The 14016-nt window shown below is 40.5% G+C and overlaps 1 protein-coding gene across 6 annotated transcripts in view; it reads left to right on the top strand.

Moving 5' to 3' along the window:
• The window catches only part of ARHGEF10 (Rho guanine nucleotide exchange factor 10), a 117319-nt gene that overhangs the window by 26574 nt on the left and 76729 nt on the right, over positions 1 to 14016 (top strand). For 4 of the 6 annotated variants that reach the window (XM_075414721.1, XM_075414720.1, XM_075414719.1 and 1 more), the window contains exons 3-8: positions 4127 to 4297; positions 5622 to 5912; positions 7170 to 7236; positions 8407 to 8486; positions 9625 to 9681; positions 12353 to 12516. In XM_075414721.1, the coding sequence (XP_075270836.1) occupies positions 4127 to 4297; positions 5622 to 5912; positions 7170 to 7236; positions 8407 to 8486; positions 9625 to 9681; positions 12353 to 12516 (830 nt within the window). Of the gene's footprint in view, positions 1 to 4126; positions 4298 to 5621; positions 5913 to 7169; positions 7237 to 8406; positions 8487 to 9624; positions 9682 to 11001; positions 11072 to 12352; positions 12517 to 14016 lie in introns of those variants that run through there. The other 2 variants (XM_075414718.1, XM_075414722.1) reach the window with 2 other exon arrangements.

Raw genomic sequence — 14016 nt, 5'->3', positions numbered from 1 at the left:
ATTATAAGATTTTTTTTTTTTCATGCTTTAAAACTCCAAATAGAAATTTTTAGAAAAGCAAGAATTTCCCTGAAGCATTTGCATGGAATGGTATTGGCATAAGATGAAAAAGTGTAATCAGTTATTGTATTCTCATTGCTCTGGTTGGCTTGCATAAAGTCAAGGGTGTGAGTAGTGGTGAAAGGTCAAATTAGATTTTTAGTAACTAATTGAAGTATTTGAAGTAATTTCAGGCAGACTCTGTACTGCTGAGCAGCCTGCGAGTATTACTTTGGCAAAAAAAAAAAAGAGTACATTTTAAAAATATGTTTTAAAAAAAAAGGTAGTTGTCCTCTGTGCGGTTTTGAGGGGGGAGGACATGCCTTTGAAAGTCCCCCCCTTCACCCCCACAGTTTTTGTTTGCAAGCACAATTGCCTGTAAATGCATTTTTCAGTTTGATCCTTTTGATTTACAGTTAAAGGGTTGGAGGAACTGGGGCTTCCCTCATGGGCATGAAGTTGTGCAAGATCTGTGGGGCTTTTTTTGTAGCCCGATTCAGCCCAAGTGTGACTACGCTGTGTGTCTTCCTAATTTATTGTAGCACTTCCCAAGTGCTTTTGTGTCTGTATGTTGTATTGGTAGAACACAAAAAACTGTAGATAAAGTACATATTTTCAAAACTGTAGTTATTCAAGATGTCTTTTTTGTGTGACGGAATCCGTATTTATCTGCAGTGCTGAGCAGCTCTTCGGTTGAAGCAAAAAGCCCTTCACCCTCTGTTTATTTTTTTTATTAAAATACTTTTTCCATCAAATAAAATAATATGCTGCTGAGATTAAAAGCCTAAAGGATAATATTTTTATCAAGTATGAAACTGAAGGGATCAGTAAACTTAAAGGGTTAAAGTTGATCTTTGTGCCTGCAGAATTAAGCAAATGCAGATGTGGTGCAAAGCTGAAATACAGTTTTAAAACTTTCTGAAGTGAGGATATTTGTCTCCAGTCAGCCCTTTTTAAAGGATTTGTAATCTGAGAATGGAACTGGTCTCTTTCTTTTTGTCTGTTCTGTAATCTTAACCCACTATCCTGTCAGTGATGCAATTTAGGGGATCTTTCCAGGCTGTAGCGCCCAATAACAGGATTCTACACTTTGTTTATTTCTGACGCAAATAAACAAAACAGGGCAGCAGTAACAGCTATAACAGAAAAAAGTTAGGTGACACCTTCGATTTTTGTTTTTTACCTGAGTTGGGAAAATCAATTCCTACGTTAGGCTTTCTTCCCACAATCATAAAATACGGGTTACTTGATTTTTTTTTTTTTAATTTTCTTTTTTTTTTTTTTTAAAGGGGAAAGGGGAGTCATTATGAAGGGGAATTGTGTGTCGGTTGACCAGGTTTTATTCCTGGGTCCCGAGTCGCTCCTTTGCTTTTGGTGTCTCAAATTCCCTTTTTTTTTTTTGCCAGTGGCAGGTCTTGTCTGTCTCTGACAAATGGCACTGCGCTGCGTTTGAGTGCCAGTGGAATTGCATTAGTGTAGAAGTGCTGGAGTAGAGAGTTATCAGGCATCTGATACCTAAGTTACTTTATATGCCCTGTGGAAGCATCTGGACCCAGCAGCTCTCTCACCTAGCAGCCGCAAAACCTCAGCAGTGCCTTCTGCTGCTCCCGTGACGTTTCCCTGCACAGCTCAGCCGTTTCATGAGCATATGCGCTTTTTACATTGCTGATGTCTAGAATTGGCCTCCAGTGAGCAGGTGGGCTCACGGCTCTCAGCTGAGCATCACTCCAGCAATGCCCCAGGTCCCTGAGCCACCTGATCCTGCAGAAATGTTCTGCTCATCACAGTAACCCCACCTTCCCCCTCCTCCCACCCTACAAGCTGCAGACAGAGCTACTTCATGTGTTTGAAGTGGTTGCTGCTGTGGTTCCCTCATGTAGTGCGGTGAGAGGAGTGGCAGATAGCAGTGCATGTACACGGAAAGTTGTGGTTTTGTGGCTGTTACCTGCTTGTGACTGCCATCTGCTTACTTACTGCCTAGCCTGCATCACCGACCAACATTTCACACACTGGTAATCACAAAACCCACTCTACTTAGGATTTCATCCGTTTGTGCTTTCCAGGTTTGAAGTACACATATACTGAAAACGTCAAGAAACTGAAAAAAAACAGAAATAAAACTACCACCTGCCTTTTCCTTCTTTTCCCCATTACTGTCAAGTAGTACAAAGTCTAGTCAGGCGAATGCTGAATCGGGAAGAATGTTGTGATTGTCGTGAATCACGTGGAACAGCTCTGCAGGATTTTTGCATCTTTCAGGAAAAAAAAAATATTGCTAATGGACAAAAGCAAAAATGAAAAGCCTTAATCCAAAGGCTGACTTCTTACAGAAGGCTTTTAAAAAAGCATCAAAATTAAGTGTCCTGCTGCCTCAGCCATAAGCCACGACAATAAATGCAGGATAACCCCTTTTTTGTTCCTTACTATTTTTGCAATTAGTTCGCCTTTTCTCCTACAGGCAGGCTCCATGAAAGATCTCGTTATTTGTGGCTGTGATAAAATATGCTGGCTCAGCGTGCCTGAAGAAACAGAAGCCTTGACAGGAATGCTGATTACCATGACAATCTAAGCAGTCTGGAGCTGTGGTTGGTGTGGGTTTTATCAGAAAGATGCGAAACGTGTCCTGGATGGTAGAAAAGCTGATAATATCATCATGACTCAGGAGATCCAATTGTCCTTGCAAGACTTTGTTTTTCATATTGTGTTACCTAAAGAGGGGATTGCGGGGAAACCTATCAATTTCTGCTATATTTTAATATCATATTTGTGTATTTACATACTTATCTGTTTTAGTATATGTCTTTATGCTACAGTTACCTGTTTTTTTAATAACATTTTCAATACATTGTTGAACACCTGTGTAAAAGTTGGGTATTGATCATAGTTTTGAGGAGGAGCTTGGGAGGAAGGTCAACTGGGCCAAAGAATTTCCACAGATGACATTGCTGCCTCAAGGGGACCTCTGATAAGAGTTTCGCCTCCAGAAGGTGGGAGAACAGCTAAGGGAGGTCGAGAGAGGGAGGGAGAGATGAAGCCTTTTTGTTTCGGGGAGCTGCACTGAAGGCTTCTGGAAGCACAGAAGAGGCTTCTCCCCTGCAGCTGCTCTGGCTATCCCTCTTCTGTGCTGTGTCTCTTGACAGAAGCTTTGGATGCTGTGAGCAGGCTTCTTGTGATGTGAATGCATGGCAAAACAAGCAGTAGATAAGACAGTGCAGGGTTTAAATCTTTGTGGGCTCTCGAGACTTCTGGAGGTGAGAAAAATAGCACGGAGTGAAACTGCCCGGCACTTCTTGGGGTTTGGGCTAGATGACCTTTAAAGGTTCCTTCTAACCCAAAGCATTCTATGATTCTACCTGCTCCCCTTCCCCAGCCCTGTGTACCATGCCAGATCTGTTGCTTCAGGGTCTTCACAAGCAAAGACAAAAGTGCCCCCAGTGCTCCCACTTCATAGCCATATTAGGGTGTGATTATTTCAGCCATTACTTCTTCAAAGGTAAGAACTGGAAAGTCAACCTCCCCACCTCCACCTAAGTGCACCTTGTGTGTAGTAATAGGGCTAAAGGCATGTTGCGTAAGGGTGTTGGTATATAACTATCTCAGGTTGGAGTAGGAAAACCGATCTGCTGGTCTTCTGTGATGTGTGTGAAGAAAGTCACCATCACTGGCATTTTGACACTGTTAAGAAAGAATAGACTTAGAATTTGGAGTTAGAAAGGAAAAATGACTTGAAGTTATAAAGTCCTAAAGTCCCTGTACAAATAAATTAATCTGTGAACTTTTCTTGTTTAAAGAATTGGCTGCTTAAGTGTTTTCCTAAAAATGTTTTGGGTTTTGTTCATTATAACAAAAGCAAGGGTGCTTGCATTATCAGTTCTTAATTGCTTTCCTAGTAATTTCATTGTTTACAAGAAGCAATTTATTGAAAACTGCATGAGGTTATCGACGTGTCAAGGAGCTTTTGTTCTGTTCCAGTAACCTAAAAATCTAAGGGTTCATTGTGTAAGCTTCATTCGTGATGTGGAACATTTACTGGTCCCATGAAACCATTGTTAAGAGCAAACAACTGAAAGTGTGTCTTTCTGCGCAGTTCTAGAGCATGAACCAAAAGCCACGGGTACGAACGATGAAGAGGAGGACGAGGGAGAACAGTTTGACTTTGACAGTGGAGATGAGATACCAGAAGCAGACAGACAAGCCCTTGTCCCACCTCCTCCTGATCCTGGAAACAGCACAGAGCACCCAGAGGCTAACGCTGTCGGTAAGTTGGCCCGTTGCTCTGTGCCTCCAGTAGGCTGAATACTCAAGACTGATTATAGGATGCCTTTTTGAGACAATGCAATAAAAATACTTCCAAAAAGAAGTTTCCATGGAAATACCATACAAGTGTTTTGAATAGTCCTGGTAGTTACACTCATGGTATATTTGACAAGGCAAGTTACCACCACATGTAATTCCTGTGAGGTTTTCCATCCAGGTGTGACATCCAAACCAATGGATTGGACTCAGTCACAGTGCTGTGCTACAGGGAAACTTTATGCCCTTGCAGCTCTAATGGCATGTGGATGACTTAAGATAAGCTGCTTTCACAGTTAAGGTTGCTGATTGTAAGATGATGTGCATAAAAATAAATAGAGTCTGAATGTATGAAGTCTGTTCATAAACAGAAGTCTTATTTTATTAAATGTGGAAACATTTGTTACAGCACATGCCGATGTTCCCAGTGCTGAGGTGTAGTCTGGAGATTGCTGTATTCTGCTCAAATGGACAACAGCTGATTTTGCTGGCTTGGATCCAGTTTCCTTTTCTAAGCAGAGTCATGCTTGTGGCAATTAAAGATAGGTAACTCTTCAGGTGGCTATGCCGTTTGACAGCCTGGAGCTTAAACACCGTCTTTCCCTGGAAATCTGTTGCTCACTCCCCTTTTTTGAAGTTGTACTTACAGCTCAAAAACTTTTGATCACTTGGGATGCTGTTCTAAAGCTGGCTTCACAGCGGCCTTTGGTTCTGCTGTACCTCAGCTTGTCTCAAGAAATACCAGGAACTTTGCGTAACAGAAAATAATTTATTTTCAAAGAGGAAAACTTGGAAAGCTGTTTTCTTTCCCCTTTGCTTAACAGAGTGTTTTCAGGACTGTTCTTTCAGGAGCGTCCCTCCAGTGAACTTTTTCTCTCCTCATGGCTATTCCTAAAATGTTTTGTGTATTTATGTTTATAAGATCCAAATTTATCTAGAATCCATATTTTAATCTTCAGGGTGTAAGGTTGTTTTCAGCCACGTACTTATGACGAGCAAAGAGGACCCTGACTACTTGTCAGAAACCCTACTATTCAGGATTTAGAATCCAGCTGCCGTTTTTCCACAGACATCCTTGTAACACAGCTTGTTTTGCTGCTGTTGCATTCCTCATCATAAAGTGGGGGAGGATAGCACTAATGTGTGGAAAGTTTGAGTAGTGGATTGTAAGCAGCTTGTGTAGTAAGGATCGTATCAATGTTTAGGACATTTGCAAAGAGCAATATTAAGCAGCTTGAACAGGTATGAAAAATAAAACTTTATTTTTTTGTGTAATTTTTCAACTAAAGGGGCTGATATTTTAGAAAACAACGAGAAGCTACAAACATCTGAACCTGCCGCAAAAGGCACTCCAGCCAAAGTAAATCCCTACTCAGTCATAAATATTTCACCAGTCCAAGACAAAGATCCATCCTCATCACCAGAACCAAGTCCTCAAGACGAATGTGCAAGTCCAAACTTGTCCGGTGGATATTCTGTTCCTGTCCCCTGTGGCTATGCTGTGCCATCTAATTTACCTTTGATACTGCCGGCATACTCCAGTCCTGTCATAATACGCAGTGTTTCTGTAGATGAAGAAGGTACTGTATTTGTGCACCTTACTTTATTTGAAGGAGAATCCTTGTTTAACTTCAGGTACCCGTGCTGTTTTGTAAATGCTTGTGTAGCCCTCAGCCTGGACATCTGTGGGAGATTTTGTGTCAAAATAGAAAAAGAACTCTGTCCTGCAGTATGAACTAAAACTTCTTGGCAGACTTGAAAGAAAAATGTCAGTTTATTTAAAAAAAAAAAAAAAAAAATCCTGTGGGATTCTGCTTGCCATACTAGGATTGAGATACCTAAGTAAAGATGCATAAAAAACCCTAAATGTACGCAGTCAGTTCTTTCTCAATCCTTCTTTAAGCTGGTGATGCTTGACCTTTGTTTTGCTGGCACTGTATTAAAACATGCAGTACAAGGGGGAGCTCCTGTCTTATCTTGCCATTAAGAACGATTAATGCTCATTCCCTTTTAATGTCATGAAATAATTTCCAGTGCCATAGTTCAGTGTTCAAGCCAAATGGTTTCTTCTCATACCCTGTCATGCTTTATCTGTGTCCTGGCAGAGTTCCTGTCCCTTTTACTTTTTGTATATGCACTTCTGTTTGTGTTTTTTCCAGTCCTTGCGGATTTAGATTTGCTGTGGGATGCTTTCCTTGACAATTTGATGAATTCTGTTTGTCCTTTAGTAAAATTTTAAAACAGAAGAGGAAACATGAAAGGGAAATAACTATGGATTATTACAGAAACGGTAACAATCGCCCATTTTGTAACTAGAACTGGCAAAGCTGACAGCTTAATATCAAGAGAGCAGGAGGAACAGAAAGCTCCCGATATCCTGCCTTTTTTTGCCTTGTATTTTGAATATACTATTCTTTAGCTAGGCAGCAATTCTACTGTAATTCCATGTACTATGATACGTTTTTTGCAGCCTTTGCCGTCTGCCACCATGAGGAATATTGGCAAGTAGAAGCAAATGTGTTTGTGTGGTTGTTACTATCTGTAGAGGAATATATGTTTGAGAGATTGGTATTAAATGAATCAGATATTGTAATTTCCTCTTAGCAGCTCTTATACCAAATTGCTGTGTCTCTGAATTCTTTCATTTGCAAAAATAGATAGTGTGAAGAAACTTCTAAATTTTTTTAGATGTGTTTGAGAATGAAAATACTGTATAGAAGTAATTATTCATTAGCAATGAACTAGTAAAATCAGTTTCTTAAGTTAAAACGTACCATTTGAACCACACTGACATTTTATTCAAGCATTTTGCTGATTATATTTTTTTTTCTGCTTAGCAGGTACACAGTCAGCAACTGAAGAATGTTGTTGTAATCCTGTAAACTCAGAGGAGCCTCAAAATAGGTGATTGCTAGTGTAGCATGTTTTAATGATCTGTAAAACCTAAATTCTTAAGAAGGCTTACATTTGATTTTTTTTTTTTCTTGTGTGACACTTCCATGTTTGACCTTTTCATTTTCTTAGCTCCATAACTCTGGTTGTGTATGAATATCAGCACTGCTTGAGGTCTCGTATGTACAACTGTGCATGACATTTTTGAAGGAACTAGGTTTAATTTTTATGGAGTCATAGCAATGTCAGCTGCAGCAGGCTGCTTTCAGCAGGAGCACTGACAACACGGTGTTAGGTCAGCCATGGCTTTGGTAGCTGAGCCTTGAAAACCTCCAAGGGTGAAGGTGCTGCGGCTTTCCTGGGCAGTCTTCCCTGCTGTACTACCCTTTGGTGAATTTTTTTCCCTAATGTCCAAACCAAATCTTCCAATGTGCAGTTTAATGACCATTTCCCCTTGTGTATCATCTGGCACTGAAAAAAAAAAACCAGCCTCCAAAACAAACCCGAACCCCAACGCCACCACCCCTCCCCCAACTCCATCACCTCTGTAGCTATCTTTCAGATAGTTGTAGCTGTTGTTGGGTCACCTCGTAGCATCCTTTTTACCAGACTAAATAAGGTCCATGTCTTCCATCTCTTTCCTTGTAGGCCATGTGCTTTAGACACCATCTTCAGTTTCGCTAGAGGTAGCTTCACTAGAGGTAGCTTCAATTTCTCCTCAACTCTCAAGAAGGGCAGGTGTTGAGAAGTCAAAACTGGATGTTCTGCTGCAGGTTCAGCCTCAGCCTCACCAGCACCAACCAGAGCAGGATAACAGCCTCACAAAGCCCAGCGGCTCCTGATGTAGCCCAGAATGTTTTTGGTGTTTTTTTACAGTGGAAGGGCAGCTCTCACTTCACTGCTTTCTAAGAAAGAGTTTTCTGTCTTTTGGTAGAAGAACTCAAAAGCAAAGTGCTACTTGAGATTGAAGGGAGGAGTTTTCAGTTTCTTCACTAAAATTGTGAGACTGTTAAATAGATTATTAATCTCCCAATTACATACTGAAGCAGTGTTTTTGAGTAGTCAGCAGCCTCGGAGGGGGAACTGGAAGGTAGCAAGATATTTATTGTCTTGTTGTTTACAAACATGGTGGTGTATCTTTTAATGTTTTTATTTTATGCTTTTTTTTTTTTTTTCTTCAAGTGAAGATAATCAGGCTGAGAGAGACGATGATGCTCTGGCCAAGTGGGTTGCAGATCCTGCAAATACAGCATGGATGGAAAGTAAGTATCGATGAGCGCGAGAGTACAAATGTAGGAGGCAGCCAGTTTTAAGTTGTGAACAACAGTATGTGTGTATCTATATGCACATACGTATTTTACAGGAATATCCATGTTCACTTCCATTGTGTTTCTTCAGATATGTTCTGGAATCGAGTTATTCCAGTTTAAACATTCAATAGTATAATAAAATTGTGTATTTTGGAACAAAGTGAACATGCAGTTTTCCGTGGAGTGCTTTTTGGAGCCTATGGAATCCTTCATCACTGTCTTAAGGAAATCATGTGGCTCCATCAGTATGTGTACCGTGGAAGTTTGCTCAAGTTCAGAGTTTGGTCTGTGGCTGTATGTGAAATTCTTCTCATGCAGCAAATGGCAAATAAGTTCTTGGAGAAGGTGGAAGGGAAAAAACTGCTGCTTTTTCTTAGTGTGTGCCCTTGGCTCTTGGCTGGCAGCCGCATTTTAAGCTGGAAGAGTGAATGTGTTGGTTTGAGGACAGGTTATGCTGCCTGTTCTCAGCTGTTCCCACTGGTCTGGAGGTTCATCTTTCATGTCACTTGAAGTGACTGAAGAATTTGCATCCTCATCCTGCCTCCGAATGTACTACGATGATCATTATATTAGTTTGTAATTTATTTTGATTCTTTTAAAAAAAATGTCTGTCAGCCATTTAGTAGGGCAATGATCATTCCTCGACAAGCACAGAACATCCCGTAGTGCTGTAAAAAGGAGGGAGAGGTGTTGGCTGTTGAAGTGGATTTCTGTTTCCGGGCTGTCAAAGGTCATCATAAACAATGCAGATAAGTGTGTGAAATTTCACAAGTACCTTACACTGTTTTTGTGCATTATTGCAGTATTTGAGTGATGATTAGGGGTACTAGCAAAATGTTAGTGGAGAATGAGTCATATCTCCATTTTATTCATATGTGCCAATAAAACCGATGTTCTTTAGAACAGAATAGAATATTTCAGTTGGAAGGGACCTGCAGTGATCATCTAGTCCAACTGCCTGACCAGGGCTGACCAAAAGCTAAAACATGTTATTAAGGGCATGGTCCAAATGCCTCTTAAACACTGTCTGTTGACCCCATTCAAATTTTAGGGGGTTTCTCATTTGGTTTTTTTTCTGTTTTGCTTTTAGACCCAGATGAAGTAATTTATGATGATGTGCCAAGAGAAAATTCAGACTCTGAACCAGGTTTGAGGTCTTTGTAATACAGACTATGCTGAAAGCAATGTAATTTGGAATTATGTGCATGTATACTGAATAGATAATGTTCATAAAGTACCTAAAATATTTGTAAATTGGATTAACACTATCAATAATTAGTAGGTCTTAGAAAGTTCAGAATTAAACTAACTCTTGAAAGACTTCATCTCAGCAGGTCTCCTACACCGCTCTTCTCAGAAGCTGAATTCTGCTGTATTATACAGATACTGTCCCAAATGCTTGAGTATTCTGTGTGTTAGAGAATTAGTGTTGGGTGTTGTAGCTGTCGTGACCTGAGTAAGGCAAGGTAGGTAGGAAGAGGGTGTATAAAATAGTTAAATAACATATGATAATTCATCGTTGTCATGGTTATACAGAGAACTGCTCTATTCTTGAAGCACAGAATTCCCCTCCAGCACAGAAGTATCTGATAGATGGAAGAGGAGATTCAGAGTGGCTGTTTACCATCCTCATTGTGACTCTGTGGAAATGTTTTATTTAAGCTTTGGAGTGGTCAAGCTCCTGATGGTGTGACCGTGTTTGGAAGGGGCAGAATAGATCTTATAGTAGTTGCTGGAGCCAAGTTTTTATGTTTACTGGGAGTGGTGGAGTTAGAGCTCAGGAAACTTACTTCAATGAGTTCTCGCTCAGCTTTGCTTTGCAGTTTTTGGTTATAGTGAAGATGATTCTTAAAGCTTGGTTGCTACTAACTGATTTTGTGTTTGAGTGGACTGGCGTATTAGGAACTTGGCATCTACTTGTCATGGCTCTCAGCGGGTGTAGGTGTTTGATACTGAAGTTGTTAATGAGTCAAGAAAACGCTTAAGCTTTGTTGTGTGAAAACCACATTTATCTTTAAAGCCATAACATTTTCATTTCTTGTCCTTAGCAGTTCAGTTCAGGCAAGGTCGTCTGCAAATTATTACTGGAATTAGTTTCATTTATTATTTGAAAGTGTAGTATTACATTCATGACTTGAATGCTTTTATTACTGCTAGGTCCCTCAGTAGACTGTGCTGCTCTGGGCAGTGACATCGTTGCGCTGTAGCTGCTCGGTCAGGAAACATCTACACCAAGGCCAGGAAGCTGAGCTGGGGAGGGATGTGGGGCATGGAGCAAAGCTCTGCTGAGTGTCTTGATCAGAATTTTCAGTTTAACCCAGAAGATACTATTTAAAATTTTGGCTTTCTATTTGTCCCCAAAGACATTGAAAGTTTCTGGGAAATGAGGTAGTAAGGGGAATTTCATCTTTGTACGTTCATTATCTTGATGTTTATTAATTGTATATTTTGTCAGGGAAACAACTATTCCAAAACAGTTGCAGTCGGAGCTCAATCTACATTAGCACAGGGACAGGATACATCCATCAAATCACTAGGTACAGCCTTCCCCAATACTGGTATTGCAGAAGTTTGACTTTTATAAATCTCGACTACTTTCCACTTATGATGATGATTCTCTTAAATTATTCATTGTGCTAGATTACACTAAAATGTCTTCTTCGGTAAGTGTACTTTAAGGACAATCTCAATATGCATGGAGCTTTTAAAAAAAATTGTTAAAATTTGATTATTCCAAATTAGAGGAGATTCCTCTGCATTAATTCTAAAGAATTTAATTGATGTTAATATTAAAATTTTATTATTGATCAAAATGCAGTTTTAAAATCACAGAATCCAGGGTTCAGGCAGATCTGTAAAATGTCAGCTTTTCTTTCCAGTACGTATTTTTTTTCTCCATATAAATAAAACTTTAATCTTAAAATGAAAGCACAACTTTTGTTGAATGAATTTTGTATGAGACAGTTTTAAATGAAGCATTATAGTCTCTTGACAATAGGGATCCCTGGCAGAAGAGTCCACACTTCTCTACTTGTAATGACAAATGATGCTGCATGTAAAGTGCGTGCCTGTTTCCTGATAAGTAATTGGCACTAAAAATTCTCCATTTTGTTTTGAGTCGGTTTGTTGTACTTGACATCTGTGCTCATGAGAAGACCTGTGTCTTTAACAGGTGATACTTTGGTCAGCCTTTGCAGTATAGCTTTCTGTATCTTGAAAAGGTGAATACTTCAAGCTCTTAGACTAGATCATGGGCAAGGTGACCTGCAGATCTGGGAGACTCCTAGTACCTTGTGGAGTTGCAAGAATGACGAGTCCTAAAATATCCCAGTGTAACATGCTTCTTGCTTCTTTGGTCTGATTTGTTCTGCTTGAAGTAGTGACATGTTCATTTGATTCTTGCAATGTTTTAGCATTTGTCATTTGAGCTTATGAAGATGATGTTCCTCGGGACAAATGGCAAGCTTGCAAATGGAACGATGCTGCTTCTCAGTGCAGACACGTGTTCACAGCTACAGTTTGAACTTCTTTTGAATTTTTTCTAAAACTTACTGTGGGGTTTGGAAAACAGTGTAGTTTAAACAGAGCGTGTTTTTAAAAGGATTGTGGTGTGGACCCGTAACACTGTCCGCTTTTAGTACTCTGTTTCAACAAAGACAACCCACTTGAGCTGTCTGAATATTGGATTTAATTCACATTTAAAAATGTGCATACAAAAGTCTGTACAGTTTTTATAGTACATCCTGAACAAGTTTTCTGGTGTTTAAACAAACAGAAATTTCAGTGCAGCTGTTTCTATTTTGGTTTAATTCTTGCAGAGGAAATGGTTTATGATGATGTTGAAAATGGCGATGATGGTGGAAACAGCTCGCTGGAATATGGGTGGAGTTCAAGTGAGTTTGAAAGCTATGAAGAACAGAGTGATTCTGAGTGTAAAAATGGATTTCCCAGCTCCTTTTTGCGAGGCAACCACAAGAGACATGTATGTATGCTGCAGTGCTGCTCAGTCCTTGAGGATATGCTGATTTTCTTCACTTTCTCACCTGTATTTTGCTTCTCCTCAATCCAGTTTAAAATGCCAACAGCATCTTTTTAAAGGACACATGAATCAGTGATGGAGTGACAGACCACAACAAAATGTAACAGGGAAAAGAAAAGATGAAAATATTAAACAGAAGCTCCTTAAAAAAAGAAAAAAAAATCAAATTGGGTAAAAGTGAAATTAAAAATTAGATTATTTTTGCTTGTGGGTGGTTCCTTACCTTTGCTTCATTTGTAGCTACTGGATTAGTGTAAGAGGTAAATGAGCATGGAAAACGATATGGAGAACAAATGGGTGTAAGCCTCACATGACATGAAGTTTTGGGATCCTTCAGGTGCTCAAAAGTCACAAAGCTGTTTTCCAGTGTTCCTTACCTTTCTGTCTTAGGTCTGTATCACTTTGGTGTTTGAAGGTGACTGAGCTTAAAAAAACCCTGAAAATACAAGGTTTTTGTGGTCCAGGAGAAGTCTGTACCATTTATTGAAGAGAGAACAGAGGTGGCGTGATTAAAATGATGCATCTGTGACACATCTCTGGTCTGGTATCTTTGGGTACTGCTGTGCCATGGGAGGCAGGAATACACTGACAGTGTGGGTGCATGCCTTTGCTGTGTCTGCCCCATCGTACGTCCTCGGACTCCTGTCCTCTCGCTGCTTTGGCTCCTCTCCTCTTGCCCTTGCACCCTTTCTGTGTGAGGGGAGTCTTGCCTGGGACCTGGGCAGCCTCCTGCGCTGGTTCCCTGCTCCGAGTGCTTGGAGGGCAGGGATGTGGGGCAGAGCGGGGACAGGCAGGGCTGGGCTCAGTGCCGGAGTCACTGCAGAATCCTCAGGGTCCCTGGTGTGTGCTGGCTGGGTACGGACACACGGGAGCTGCTTCACGGCTGCGTTCTGCGAGGTGCTCCAGCACCCTGCGGCTGGAGGACGTCGGGGTAGTGGCCGGGGTGTTCTGCATCTTCATTTTGCAGATTTCTTTTCTCGGTGAGAATAAAAGCCTTGCTGTCTGTGTTTCCCTCCAGTATGCATTATCTGCTCTCCCCCCACCTCCGTCTTTGCTGCCTGCCCTTCGTAAATGAGGGAGTAAGCAATTAACTGCAAGACTTGAGCCCACCCAAATGAGCAGTTTGTAAGCTGAGAGCTCATCATCTTGTTTTGACTTTGTCCTGACTAGAACAAGTTTAAGCTATTGCGGCTGTTTCTTTCTGGGGAGTTTTTAAGATAGACTGAAGAAAACTGAGTTCGATTTTTTTTTTTTTTTTTTTTTTTCTTTTTTAATACCTTTGGAAGAGACCAGCAAATAACTTTGCATATGAGTGTGTAAGTCTTAGCAGAGCTGCTGGTTTGGTTGGCTTTTTTTTTAACCTTTTCCTGTTATCTGTAGCTTCAGCTTTGGCCATAGTTACAGGAATCTACGTACGCATGTGCACAAAGCAAGGTTTAAACC

Source organism: Opisthocomus hoazin, chromosome 2, assembly GCF_030867145.1.
Source record: "Opisthocomus hoazin isolate bOpiHoa1 chromosome 2, bOpiHoa1.hap1, whole genome shotgun sequence".
Classification (NCBI taxonomy): Eukaryota; Metazoa; Chordata; class Aves; order Opisthocomiformes; family Opisthocomidae; genus Opisthocomus; species Opisthocomus hoazin.
This window is presented reverse-complemented; position numbering and strand designations above follow the sequence as displayed.